The sequence below is a fragment of the Dromaius novaehollandiae genome, chromosome 4 (assembly GCF_036370855.1).
Source record: "Dromaius novaehollandiae isolate bDroNov1 chromosome 4, bDroNov1.hap1, whole genome shotgun sequence".
NCBI lineage: Eukaryota > Metazoa > Chordata > Aves > Casuariiformes > Dromaiidae > Dromaius > Dromaius novaehollandiae.
In genome coordinates, this window is record NC_088101.1 from 75326196 (window position 1) to 75340792 (window position 14597).

Consider the following 14597-nt stretch of genomic DNA (forward strand, 5'->3'; position numbering starts at 1 on the left):
CAGCTTGAGCAGGAGAAATCTTATGATGAGATTTTAAGACAAGAGGCCTGTGGTAGTTCTTGGCTTCAATTACAAAACCATGTAAATCAAAACAAAATTATTTTAAATGGGTCTTATTTTATACCTCAGATAGTATCTTCTATTTCAAAGCTCATTCTTAGCGAAATTTTTGAGAAGCATACTTCCAGACAGAGGATTTTTAGCTATTTCTACCAATAGAGTTAATGTGAAAAACAATCTGAATTTGGTATTCTCCATTGATGTAACCTGTCCTATCTTCTCCTTGAATAGGAATATGAAGAAAAAACTGGACGAGCTCACAAGCCACTTTCTCCCAAACAGAATGTGAGGAAGAATCTTGATTTTGAACCACTTTCCACTACAGCACTTATTTTAGAGGACAGACCAGCGTAAGTTCTGGGAAGTACCCCAGTAAGGGTCCCTTTAAACTTTGGCTAGCAAACCTTTTCTTGCTGCGTGCATTTAATCACTTTAACTTAATTAAACAGATGACTTAAAATACAAAATATTTTCTCAGACTACTGAGTGAGAGGATTATGAGTAAAATTATTTTAAAAAGTAACCTAATTTTATAACAAAAGCAATGGCAGTGTATGGAAGGAGATGATTAGGGGAGCAGGACTCTAGTTGTGAGTAGATCTAGCTTCCAAACATAAGTGATTTTTATGTCACCTGAGAGAACACAGGGATAAAAATGAAGCTGGCGTATGCTAAAAAGATTGAGAAGCAGGGATACTGTGTCCTGTTTACACAGAGAAAGTCCAAACCTCCATAAATAATGAAACAGTGTAATGATTGTTCTGCAGTGGGTTCAGCTTCACCTTATGAAGGTTGTCAAGCACTTGATTAGTTGTTTCATTCCCCTGTCACTGCGAGCAGATTCTTGCGTATACAGGCTAACCCCAGGAAGATTAATTGGCAGCTTTACCATGGTTTGCTCCTGAATTTTGCAAATTCAGTCATTTAATCAATTTATGAATGGTACCCAGTTTTACAGGCATGGACAGAAAACACTGTTTTAATATAGCTGTGCGTTGGTATGAAAAGCTGGCATAACGTAGGTGTGTGTTTTCACTACTGAATCTGTATGAAGAATGCTCATATCAAGCTGATCTAGTTGCAGGGTCATTTAAGATGCTTTTCCGTTGGCTGGTAAAAAAAATATGTGACAGGGTTTCCTGGGATATGTAGAGCAGCATAAGAATGACTACTCGTTATAGCAGCTGTTTGTGTACAGCTGGAAACAACGTATGTTAGCTTATTTGTTGTATTTCAAACCTATCTGTTAAAAATGATTTTCTTTTATTGTAAGATATTCTGAAAAATACAGCGCTCAGATAGATTGAATTAATGATACACTGCAGGATAACATTCAGGGTTTTTTTTCCTAATATTGATGGATTAAAGAACTCCCCCTAGCAAAAACTGGGTATTTTTAAGATTCTAGACATTTGAATGATTATTTCTTTTGTCTAATGGAGGAAACTGTTCTGAAGAACAGTGCTGTCATCAAATGAATGTCTCTAAAAAAAAAAAAATTCTTTTTTTAATTATTTACTTTGAGTTTGCGGGGGGGGGCTCCTAATGATTTAAGAAATTTCTTCCATTATCAAAAAGATTTAGGACTTTAAAAAAAATGCAGAGAGATGTTTTCAAAATGGCTGCTCTTGATTTTTCCACTCACTTGTTGGGCTTAGCTAAAACTTTCTAGAAAAAAATCAATAAATATTCCATAGTCTTTCTGGCTTTAACTGGAAAAGGTGTTAGTTGAATCTTAATAGATATTAAATGTAATCTCAAGTATATGATGATATCATTAAGAGATAGGACAAATAATTAAGCAGTGGAACTTAAGTTACCAGAACTTGGAAGGTTTCATCTAGTTTTCCAAACTTTCCACAGCTTATGCCATTTCTGAGGACGCTGGTTTTACCAAAAGAAGGATCTGGTTAATTTACATAAATAAAACTGGAAGAGTAGATTATTCTCTGTGATTAAAGTTGACATTAATGTGAAAATCCATTCTCCTCATTCTTGTAACAGCCATGATTTTTAAAAATCTTCATAGGCATGTATCACAGGGCTATCAGTGCTTTGCAGATGATACAATTATGTAAATAGTAAAGCATACTACTATTAATGATGGCTATGTTGATGGCTAGCAGGTGCCACATGTATGAGGCCTTATAGGAATGTGCAAGTGAAATTTTGCGTATCTTCTTTATTAACCAAAGATACAAGGTGTCTTAGAAATATGACACAGTAAAGAATAAAATACTTAGTCACTTCCTGTTCTGCTGTTTTGGTAATCCCACAGTTGTGCGAGATGCATAGTCATTATGTTAATTACAGACTTCATGTGGTCTGATGCATGAGTATGTCTGTCTGTATGGTGCAGATGCAGCTGGTCCAGGCTTTAATCCCAAATCCCAAAACAAAATGGCTATGTTGGGCTTGGTAAATGGAGAGTACAGAGGATGACTCCAGAGCTGCTTGTTGCAGTAGAAGTGAGAAGAAGGAGTTAAGCCCTCTAAAGTAGGAATGGGGTCTTGGAGAGCGGGGAGGAAAAGGAAGCTGGTGTAGTGAGTCATTACTGCCTGAGTGAAGGCAGTTGTGGGTGTAACTCTTTGTGGGGTGCACAGCAAGAGAGAGTAAGCCCTTGTATTCTTAGCTGTGGAGAGCAGTCTAAATCAAAACTACCAACTTGGTGTGTGCCACTATATTCCGTTTATTTATAAAGATTAGTCCGGGGTTCAGTTGGTTTCATTAAAATAAAAATGCTGAAATTACCAAACAGAAGGAAATTACTCAGCATATTCTGTGCATAAAAGTAGGCATAGCTGGTCAGTGTTCTTTCCTTCTCTTCTGCTGACACTGGCAAAAAAAATCTTTCCAAGAATCTGTTGCACCATGCTTTGATCAAATATTTTGACAAGAAGCAATATTATGCTTTTCTTTTAGAAGTGTCTAGAATTTTCTTTAGATAAGCATGCCAAACTTTAAATACTGCTTTTTTTAATTTAAGGAACCTCCCTGCAAAACCAGCAGAAGAAGCTCAGAAACATAGACAGCAGTACGAAGAAATGGTGGTTCAAGCAAAAAAAAGAGGTGATGGAATTTCTTGTCTTCAGAGGAGAGAAGTGAAGTGAAGGGGTATTTCTAAGCCTGGAATGTACTTGTCAGTTTGTTGCCGTGTTGCATGAAGGGTCTGTACTGCCCCTCACAGGGTCAATGCAGGCAGGAAAGAGAGCAGGACACAGATAGTTTTATTTTTTTTTTAAAAAAAAAAGTCCCCACATTTTATTTATTTACTTATTTGTTGGTAACTCTTAAAATAATTGAGTGGCATCTGTCTGTGGGTTTAGAAGCTTGCTGATGTATTGAAGTAGATACGAGTCCGATTAGTTAAGACCAATTTTTTTTGGATCATTGCAGGATATTTCATAGTTTTATTTCAGGAACAACCTCCTGAGGCTGTAATTCCAGGGAGGAAAATGTATGTAATTGTGTTCATATGATAATCTGTCTCCCACTTAAAATTTACAGCTTTCCCAAGGCTTTGCTAGCGATTTACTGTTTGACATTGTTCACTGAACTGTCTCAGTAACACTACTGTGCACATCAGGTGGAGCTGGCAGTTAGTAGTGGATTCCTTCTGCAGATGTTTTTGACCATCTGGATTTTTTAATGAAAACAGGCGTTGTAATAATAGGAAATTTGGACTCATTAAAGTTGTGCCCAGTGAGAGCTTCTGGAAATAAATATTTTCCAGATGGCCAGACCCCTGAGCCGTATGAGATGGTGAAAAGGTGATGTGAACAGAGTACTTACTTGCTTGCTTTCTGTAGTTGATGTTTTATTAAAAGTATCGTATTGTGGTTTTGAACGTGATATGCCTATCAGTGAAGCTTATTGTCCCCCTTCATGTGATTCCCCTGTCAGTACATCCATATAACAGGCAGTAGTCCAAAGGAGATTCTCTGTTCTTCTTTGCCTATAAGGTAGATGGTTTGAGAGAAATGGAATGATGCTCAGGTTAGGCAGTGGGCCAAGGCCTTGTTCTGACTTCACTGTATTGGAGTATGTCATTCTCTCCAGATAAATACTCTGACAAACCCATTTCCCCTAAAGCCACTCCAGATGAACTATTTCGTAAAGTGATGTATTGTGCAGAGAGCAGGAAAGCAGCGAGTGTAAACGCTTCTTTTGTTCGGAGAAAAATGCAAAGCGTACATTTAGGCAGGCTCACAAAGAGCTGGTGTCAAAGCTGACAAATGTTAGGAGGCAGCTGGTATGATTCTGCTCAGGCATAGCTTCTGTAGTGCTTTGAAGTGGAACCATCAGGTTGTACGTGTTCATTCTAAAGACCTCGTTTATGGTCCTGCTGTCTTTCCAGCCGTTTTCTTTGCCATATTGTTGTCTTCCCATGTTGTAGAGTGTGTGTTTGTCCTTCATTTTCACTGTGCTGCTATAAGGAGTGTCTGCCTGTGTTTGTTAAATTGCAGAGTAGTGTGTCTAACAAATTTGCCCGTTGAAAAAATAGTAGTTGAGGATGTGAGAGGACATACAGAAAGGTAATGCAAAAACATAAAAAAACGTTTAAGCTAAACATGTCATGAACAAGCATACAATTTTATTTTTAGTGAACTGAAAGTTTCCAGTATACATATTCTTGACGTATGGCATGTTTATATTAACAATATGCTAAGTCTAGCATGAAAACCATGATTCTTGTGATTTCTTGACAATATACCTAAATCATAATTTACAAAGACAAGTAAGCATAAAAACAGCAAACACAATTTGTATTGTTTTAGCCTGTATTTTTGAGATTCCCATGAAAAAGGCATGGAGCATTGTAAGGGAGTACTGTCACCTGCTCTACTAGGTCATTGATTTGTTCTGCATTGGTTGTCAGATAGACACTAATTGAAAGTTGTTACTACTGTGGTTAGATTCAAAGGGTCAAAGGAGGCACATATTATTAGCTCCTCTTTTGTCCTGTCCCATCCAAAGTGAGCATAATGCTTAGTTCCACTCTTGTCTCTGTTCACATTTGGAGTCACTGCTGAGCTTGCTGTATACTATTTAAATGTCTGGAAAAGTTTTAGAATTTGCACAGGCCACTGTAAATGTAGGTGTATATAATGTGATTTTTCTTTTTTATATGGCTATGTAGTCATGAATAGCTAGCTCTGGAGTACTTGATTTCTGACTTTATCAACTTAAAGGGAATTGTTTTTCTGCAGAGCTTAAAGAAGCCCAGAAGAGAAAGAAGCAACTGGAAGAGCGCTGTAAACTGGAAGACAGCATTGGCAATGCTGTTTTAACTTGGAACAATGAAATCTTGCCCAACTGGGAAACTATGTAAGATAGTATGTTATACTGAGTTTTAATTGAAAATGCAGAGTCTGTATCCTGAAGAAAAGCTATAAAGTTAACAAGTGTTATTTTAAAGAGAAACTTTCAATTGAAAGTCAACTTTGGACACTAGGAAGGAAATTAGCCTCCTTGCACTTTTTTAATGGAGGTTCAGGATATTTAGAAACTGTTAAACATCAAGAAGTGGTCCATGGTGGAAATCTGAAAAACAGAAAGCTTGAACACCACACATTTATCAGAAATCAGCTTTCTTGACTACTTGAGCTGTTGATGTTACAATATCAGATCAAGATTGAAGTACATGCCTGGTATTATTAAGCCTTTTTAATTACAGAGTGGTGTGTACCTGCTGGGATAATCAAGTGATGCAAAATAAAAGTAGGGAAAGAGACATTTAAAAAAATCTTAAGTTCTAAAAGACTTTCTGCAAAGACATAGCACAGGCAATTAGTAAGCTGCCTTCACTGTCCAGTTTTTTATGGATGTTGCTAGTCTTCTTAAAGAAAACAAAGTCCCCCTAAATCCCCAGAAAACAAAACCACCGTAAAAAAAACTTGTCAGCACTCAAAACTGCAATTTGCTTAATGATGGAATTCAGTTTTCCTGAGAATATATGTTAAAAATGTGGACAGAATTTGTTGGAAAATACATATCTAGGAAGTGGAAATGGTTTATGAAAATAAACAACTTGTAGTTCTACATGTCTGTTTTTCGTATTTGAAGAGGCATCTGTTATGTCTGTTATAAAAATAAGCACACTTTTTTCTGTATCAGTTTACAAATTCAGAAGTTCCCCACTGTATTCCATATTTTACATTTTTATTTCAGAATCTGTTTTTAGATTGCTGTGTTTTTTGTCACTGCCACAAGCTTTCATTGGTAGTCAGGTGCTATCTTACTCCTTCCTTTGGGACCCTCAGATTGATAAACATCGAGCATAAGCTGTTTCAAGATCTGTGTTGTGTTAAAATGTCTTTCATACTCCCACCTGAAAATTGTTACTAATCTTGCAGCTTCATGCATTTTGCTTGAGAGTTAGAACTGCAAAGCTGAGTGGGAAACTGCATGTCTCGTTTGCGCAGAAGGGTGTTGAATGAGGGGAGAGAATAGACTTCTCCAACTTGTTTCAGTATTTAATTTTATATGGAGAATTGAGTCTGTCTAGCCTTTAGCTTATGCAGTGGCGTAGACATGGATCTCTTTCACTCGTTTATTTCTGTTCCCCATGATTCTTTCTGGTTGTGTGTGGTGGCAGCTTCTGTTTGCTCTGACTGCAGTGCTCCTGTGTAAGCCGTTAACTTTGGGAAGAAGGCAGCTTTGCTTTGCAGTTACTAGCAAAATAGTACTAAAGAATGGATATATGCAAGCCCTGTTTGACCTCTTGGCCCATTGACTGCATCTGGGTCTGTATCTCTTCAACTATGGTAGGAAGGAAGATTGGCAATTCAGTTGGCAATAAAATATTTCTTAGAAGAACATCTCTTATTTAAACAGGTGGTGTTCCCGTAAAGTTCGAGAGTTGTGGTGGCAAGGCATTCCACCAAGTGTGAGAGGCAAAGTCTGGAGCTTGGCGATTGGCAACGAGTTAAACATCACCCATGGTGAGATGACTTTTATTTTGGCTATAGCGTGTTACAAAAAGTAGTAGTAAGGGGAGAGTCTTATATTTATGATGGTGTATCAGAACCTGAGGTGTGAGTGGGAGGAGATGGTATCTAGTTATGTTTTCTTTGTAGTGTTTTTATGTTTTGTTCAAAAACATTTAATATCTTTTAATCTTGTGGCTGTTCTAGGACTGCTGCTGTATATTGTTAATAATTCTATATGTCTTGCTTTGATGTTAAATGGAGATGGTCAGAACTAATGACTCAATTTAAATAAGAAATAATTTTTTTTTTCTTAGGATTGCTGTTAATTTTGTAATGCCTGTGTGTATGTACATATTATGTTTTTCTTTATTTTAAGCAAGGCATTGGTTTTGTGTGAGACTGAAAGACCCCTGGGAAGACTTGTCCTTTTGCTTATATGTGTGCTAGTGAAAATAAAAATAGTGTGCTACTTCAGACTACAGAAAAATACAACCCTGAAAGACTGCTGTGATATGTAACTAATTTCAAAGTGGAAATCAAATAGATTGCTTGTACTCCTGCTGTATTGTGCTGCTTTTCCGTGCTTATTTTAGTTACTTTAGATGTAGTTCTTGCACAGAATTCGATAGAATTATCCCAATTGTCCACTCAGAAAATAATTTTGAGTACAAGTGTTATGTAAGAAAAATAAATGCGTGATCATGCTGTGTAACTTGTGTCTAGATTGCCTTTCCTTTTCACTCCATCTTAAGTTACAGTTCGGTGGAATAAGTGTTTCAGAACCATAACCTACTTAAAGTTCAGTTGGTGTCTTAGAGATACTGTTATTTGTAATGATTGGAGCAGCATTGCTAGTATGGTAGTAATTAGTAACTGACAATGGGCATGTGCATATGCAAATTAAGGACTTGGTTTTCTCTATTTTTCTTCTTTTTTTCCAGAACTCTATGATATTTGCCTGGCTCGAGCCAAAGAGAAATGGCGATCACTTAGCACTGGAGGGGCTGAAGTAGAGTGTGAAGGTATGCTTCTAATGAATAATTTATGCTGTGTTACAAAATAAGAGATTTTGTAAAGTTGTCCCTTAAAATGAAATAACACATTCTTAACAGTTTTGAAAAATTCATCTGTAAAGATGGATTCGATAAAAAGAAAACTTCCTAGAAAGCAAGAAGTAATTATCCTCTTACTTTGTGATGAAACTACAGTCTCTGGTACGCCACACTTGTTAATTTTTCTTTATCTCTGTGTACAGTTCTTGAGTTCATGCTAATTTGTAGGAAAATTAGGAAAGTTTTGGGGATTATAGTTTGAGTTGTAACACTCAGCTATTTTGCTCTGTCTGTAGTTCTGGAATTAAAACTCTCAAATCTTAGCAGTAAATTGCACTTTAGTGCCTCAGTGCAGCTTTGAGTCCATCTCTGTAGTGTGTCTCAGCAGCAGTGTATTGCTGTAAACTAAGCAGTTCATGATTTTCTATTTGTTTGGAAGAGGTGCCTCTTAGAGTATAACACTACGTGTAGATGCTTGAATTTACCTTTGGTAAGTAATTATGCTTAGCAGAAAAGGGGAACATATATGCTGGCATTTATCAACAAAGAAAAATGGTTTTTATTGGAAAAACAGTACTTTGTTCTCTTAGGATTCTTTGCATCTTAAATAAGATACAACTTCTGGTATGTTTTTAGCTTCCCCTTGCACTTTCTTTTCTAGAGTTTATATCCTTATGTGATTGGTGTAAGCATCTGCTAGTGACAACTCTTGTTGCCTGATTACTTCGATAAGTAGCAGTAGGTAGTTCCTAACCATACTAATAAGGATGGACAAAATAGAAATAAAATTTCTGGATGTTGGAAAGAAAACTAGCGCTTTAGAATTTTATTCTGCAGGACATTCATTTCCATTAGTTATGGAGAATGTATTTGCAGTGGCTGTGATCTTTAACAGTGAACAAAGAGAAAGTAAACGTGATCATATTTTGAAGGAAAACTGATAGTAGTAGAGATAGGCAACATCCACCACATGCTTCTAGTTTAGATCTTCTTCCCCCCACCAGAACCTTTCCACACAGGCTGCTACTTCAGGAGCCACTGAGAAGCCTTGTTAGGGGTAAGGGTCACTAGTTTACAGGCTTGCGTATGTCTGCTGATTTGTCAGAAGGATACCCGAGACGTGCCTGGCCCTGCCTTGCTTTGCCCCTTTCTCTTTACCTCTCACTGTGTAACCTGTTGAGGGGCTGTGCGCACTCTAGGACTGCTCTGGGCCAGGGCATAGTTGCTTCTTAGCCTGTGTGCTGAATTCAGTGAATTGTTGCTTTGTATACACTGTGCTCTCTAGCATTTGCTTGGAAATAAATGAACTGTGCAAAAGCTAACCCTCACTTTATTTTGTTTGCCCCCCCTCCTTTTTTTATTAGCGTTTGATCCTTTTAGTAAATGCAGTAACTTTGGCTTTTGTAGATGCTGGGTTTTCTGCAGCTGACAGAGAGGCAAGTTTGGAGTTAATAAAACTGGATATCTCAAGAACGTTTCCTAATCTCTGTATTTTCCAGCAGGTAAGCAATGTTAACTTTTACCTTAACTTCTCAGCGAAATTAGGTTTACATTATCTTGTCTGTTCCTTGGTTGAAACAGTCTATTGAGTTCAAATCTGAAGGAGGTAGACGTCTTGAGAAGGTTCCTAAAAATTCTGGAAAATTATAAATCAGCTAGAGAACAGAGACCCCAAGGTACTAGATGTTTGGTAGAGGCAGAAGACAGTCTGTTGGCAAGTCAGCACAAGCTGATTCATCTAGCCTAGTTTGTGCTGGGTTTCTGTCTGATGAAGCGATATAGGGCAATGTTTCCAAGTCAATGAATCAATGTTGCTGAGTTGCAAGTACGCTGTAAGTGAAAGAGAACGCAGCCCAAGTAAGCATTGCGGGCCTCTTTTTGGCTCCATGCAAGATCAACTTAACTTGTATATCTTTGCTGTGCTTTAATGGTGTACTCATTTTAATGAGACATTTTGTTCTATATATAGATTTCAGCATGCCTGTAAAAAGTTTAGATTGTGAAAAATCAGCATTTCTAGGTGAAAACCTTTTCATCTTTGGAAGTTCTCAGCTAGTTGTACTAAGTGTAAGATAAGGCATCTTTTAACAGTCAACAATGTGAATTCTTTTTAGCTGTAGGTATGTTTGACATGGGCGGGGGGGGTCAGCATTTTTTTTTTAAACTATTTTGTTCATGACTGAATTTTTCCTCCAGTCTCATAGACGCTCTAATAGATTCTCACTAGCATTCTGCTTTCTTGGCTCTATTGTCAAAGTATTACTAAGCTATAATGAATCTCTTATGCTTACATCCCTATTGTATCTGAATTTAATATGTAACTGATCTGTTGGATGAACTATGTGGGTCTGTAATAAATGTGGTATGGATGGTTGTTTCATGCTTTTAAAGCTAAAGATTATTCTGAGTTGGAGGTGTCCAAAGCTGTGTAGGGAAATAACATGTCTTTCATCAGAAGTAACAGATGCTGTCTGTAGCATTGAAGAGTTTTGTGTGTTATGCTCAGATGTATTGTCTTGTTTTTGTTCAATTTTAGGGTGGTCCTTATCATGACATGCTGCACAGTATTTTAGGAGCCTATACTTGTTACAGACCTGATGTAGGCTATGTAAGTCAAGAGTTTTCTTCTGCAGGTGGGAGGGGAGAAAGGGGAATGGAAGATTGTGTTAATCTGTCCTTCATAGACCAGTATAAAATGATTTTGTGAATACTTGTGTTTTTTTCTGTATGTTTTCTTCTATCCCAGTATGTATTTGAGAGGTGTATCTAATTATATATAATGGTTCTATTGCTAGATTTAAGCTTTTTAACAGGTTAAGATTTTAGACAACTCTAAAGTATATATTTGTTCTGCTTGAAAATTGGAGTTGAAGAGAAGATGTTGCTAAATTGCTCCTCTGAAGCATGCACTGTTCTTGATGGTAGTCTTACCGAGACTGTTCTGTTAAATTGAGTATCTTTTTCCTTTTGGTTTGCATGTCTGTGCCCTAGCAGTCTGAGCTTCAGGAACTTTCTGTAAAGTAATGTCCATTAAGGCTATGCAAGCTCCCTCAGAGTAGTGATATGAAAGGACTGAGTGGGTTCCAGATACTTTGTCTTTTTACCAGAGCAGGGATGTATATAGGACATTGTTCTTTGTTCTGGAGCAGTTACTTTTAGAGAAGGCAAAGGTAGAGAAATACCATCCCTATTCTGTGAGTGGCATTCGATGCTTGGCAAAAACTTCTGAACGTGACTGCCAAGAAACCAAGAAGAGGGCAGATCAGATGGTGTGTTCCACTGTGGCATGGAGTCCGTTATGTTATGGTAGAGCATGTTCCTCAGGTCATGGGAAGAACTGTCACAGCTTAGTCTGTTTGACTAGGTGACGGCAGCTCTACACACTTTGAATGAGCAGGCCTTGCCAAGACTCGGCATTGAATCCATTGCCTGCTTTGTGGAAAAATGCATCAATACAATGGGCTTATGGTAAATGAAACATGAACTTCATTATCTTAAAAAGTTACTGCTTGTCATATGAGTCATTGCAGTTGTTCATAACTGCCAGATAACTGTTTGGAAGAGGAAAGACCAGGCCTTGTCTCTAGTGCCCTAGTCCAGCTTTCCACAAACAAGGATGTATATGACCCATCTTTAGGAAAAGAGAGATTATTTATAAATAATCTGTTCTTCAAAAAAAAAAAAAAATCTTTATTCTGCATATTTGAAAGTGCTGTTTTCCTGTCCTTTCCTAGGAGTTTTAATTTGGGCCTTTGGGAGGAGTTAACATGCTGGCAGGATTGCTAGCATCCATGTTCTGAACATTCAATGCCAAGTGGTCATGTGGCTTAAAAAATCCGAGCTTTCTGAAAGATTCACAAATTCGGCAGCACCAGCGAGTGCATTAAACACTAGTGATTACAAAGACAGAATGAGGCAGTGTTCTTGGAAGAATATAGTTCTTGCTGAATGGTAACACCGCTTCTTGCTTCTTTCTTCAGGTGCAGGGCATGTCATTCATAGCAGCAGTATTGATCTTGAACTTGGATACTGCAGATGCCTTCATCGCTTTTTCTAACCTTTTAAATAAACCCTGTCAGATGGCATTTTTCCGTGTGGACCATGGCCTTGTAAGTATGCAAAAAACCTGTAATCTGTATGTTGCAGATCTGTCTGTGTACCTAAAGTTTAAAAAAATTCATGGGCTCAATAGCCTGGAAAATAAGTCAGAATTTATTTTAAAGCACCACACTTTTTTAAGACAAATACAAACACCCCCAACACCAAACCCACCAACCTTTTTGAACAGGCAGATGAATGAAATTGTTCAGCTGCAGAGTGTTTCATGATGCTCAGAGAATATTTATAAGAATATTATTGTAGTCGTTTTTAAACTTGAGCACTATAGTTGAAAGCTTTTAACAACTTAATAGTCTTCGCAAAAGTGATTCGAAGGCACTTTTTATACCAAACTATCAGGTTGCTAAAAATAGACTGTTGCCGGAAGAACCAGGCTTCCCATCCCTTACTGTAGCAGCTGTGTTTTAAAGGGAGCCTGGAGCAATGAGATGAGCAGACCTCTTCAACTTTCAGTGGGAGCTGGGTGCCTCATTCTCTCTGGATTCTCTGAAATGCCTTGTTGACGTGGTCAGTGGACTACTTGTACACCATAGCAAAATAAGTCATCTCCTGAAAGCTGTTTTAATTTATTTTAAAAGTATTTTTCTTAAAATATCTGGCATTCTGTATTTATTTCTCTTATACTTACCTTATAGCACTAGGAAAATAGGAACTGTTTCTCAAGAGTTCAAATGGGAGAAATAAAGCAGGGAAATAGGTAACATCAGCAGTGGTTACTTGCGTTGCTTAAACAGTAGGGCACTAGGGATCCTATCAGCATTTCCTGCTGGAAAACCAGTATGTAATTCCCCGTTGCAGTCCTTGAAACTCATCAGCTGTAAATGCCGATGGGGAGTACAATGCAGCTCAGGCAGCATTGCTAGAAGCAATATCAGTCATCTCTGTTACTGAACTTGGAAAAAGAGCACATGCTCATGCATTCTGTGTGTAAATACTGTTCCTGTGAAGATGGTTTCACAATTGATGAATACTTATGAAGAAAAGAAGTGCTGTGTGAGGGAATATGAACATACTACGAAATTAAGAAGTCGTGATTCTCATCACAAGGAAAACTTGGTACCTAGTATTTCAAATAGAGTGGTGAGACAAAGAAAATTTTAGCTTCTTGTAATTAAGAAATTGATCTGCTGTGTACCCTGATCTTTTTGTGTCAGTTTTACAGCTTAATAATCAGATACTGCTTTGTCTTAAGGCAAAGTGAATAATCCAAAAGGTAAAAACAATATAAGAGTTGCTGAATAATAGTAATATATACCAATTTCTCTTAATTTCTTTTGTTGGTCACTGTATTATCAAACTAGAAAAAAATGTAATTACTACTAAATAAGTGCCTTATTGAATGTTGATCAAGATAAACATCTGAACTGCCATTGCATTTTTAATGGAGCTGCCTGCATCACTTTCAGTAGATGTGACTGTAGCAGAGTTCCGTGTAAAATTTCTTCTCTAAAGTAGCTTTGAAAAGCTTTAGTAGAAATCTCTTACTGTGGTCTTAGCATCCAAACATGTAGATCATTTAGAAAGTAGGACTGTCCGTTGCATTACCTGCTTTCTTTATCCTTACAGATCTCATGTGATGCTGGATTTCATGTATTTAAAAACACATATTGAGAAGTTCTTTTGGTTGTGCCCTTTTCTAAAGAGGGTTTCTAGGTTTCTGGGTTTGTTTGCTGTGAAGCTATTTCTCAGTAACTGAGAGAGTTCAGAGATTTTACATAACTTTGACTATTTCTGTAGCATACACCAATCTGGCTTTTAAGTCATCTTCTCTTACTGACTGCTACTTTATTATTATTATTATTTATTTGCTGTTGTTTATGAAGATAGTCTACCACCTGTCACTTCATTTAGATGAAACAGGAAGAAGTTCTTTAAGGACATACGAAAAAGCAAAGGAAACAGATGTATCATCCATTAAAAAGGCTTCAAACAAAACTGATTTGCCTTCCAAACTGCTCTTCTCCCTTTACTCTCCTGGAGTTTTGGGGAGAAGCATGCTGATAAAACTCATACTTTGAGGAAATCACAACCATTCTTTATTGCTTTAATCAGGGTATTGTAATTAAAAATACTGAATCATTCAAAGACTTTGCTGAACTTTCCTCCCTGTAGGGAGGACTGGGGGGTAAAAGCCAAAGAGCCTTTTGTTCTTAACTCCAACTTAGTTGGATGGGATGATTTCCTTTTTTCTCACCTTCTATTATGGAATTTGACCTAAATACTCAAATTTTAAAATAACTTGAAGGTCTTCATATTAAAAGCAGTCTGCTTCAGGGGTTAAGGTATCAGATTGGAGTCAGAATCTGTTTCTGTCTTGCATAGCTCAGTTGTCCTGATCTTTGCCTTTTCTGTGTGCACTTTGTTTCTCTCCCTTCGCAATAGAAATGACTATTATCTCTTTGTCAAACTTCTTGTGTAACAGAAGCTTCATCAT

At 37.3% G+C, this 14597-nt stretch overlaps 1 protein-coding gene across 3 annotated transcripts in view; it reads left to right on the forward strand.

Moving 5' to 3' along the window:
- Positions 1 to 14597, forward strand: part of TBC1D14 (TBC1 domain family member 14) — a 70943-nt gene that overhangs the window by 40664 nt on the left and 15682 nt on the right. For all 3 annotated transcript variants that reach the window (XM_064511466.1, XM_026121925.2, XM_026121926.2), the window contains 8 exons: positions 292 to 410; positions 3047 to 3129; positions 5271 to 5388; positions 6898 to 7004; positions 7934 to 8014; positions 9452 to 9546; positions 10581 to 10652; positions 12025 to 12153. In XM_064511466.1, the coding sequence (XP_064367536.1) occupies positions 292 to 410; positions 3047 to 3129; positions 5271 to 5388; positions 6898 to 7004; positions 7934 to 8014; positions 9452 to 9546; positions 10581 to 10652; positions 12025 to 12153 (804 nt within the window). The remainder of the gene's footprint in view (positions 1 to 291; positions 411 to 3046; positions 3130 to 5270; positions 5389 to 6897; positions 7005 to 7933; positions 8015 to 9451; positions 9547 to 10580; positions 10653 to 12024; positions 12154 to 14597) is intronic.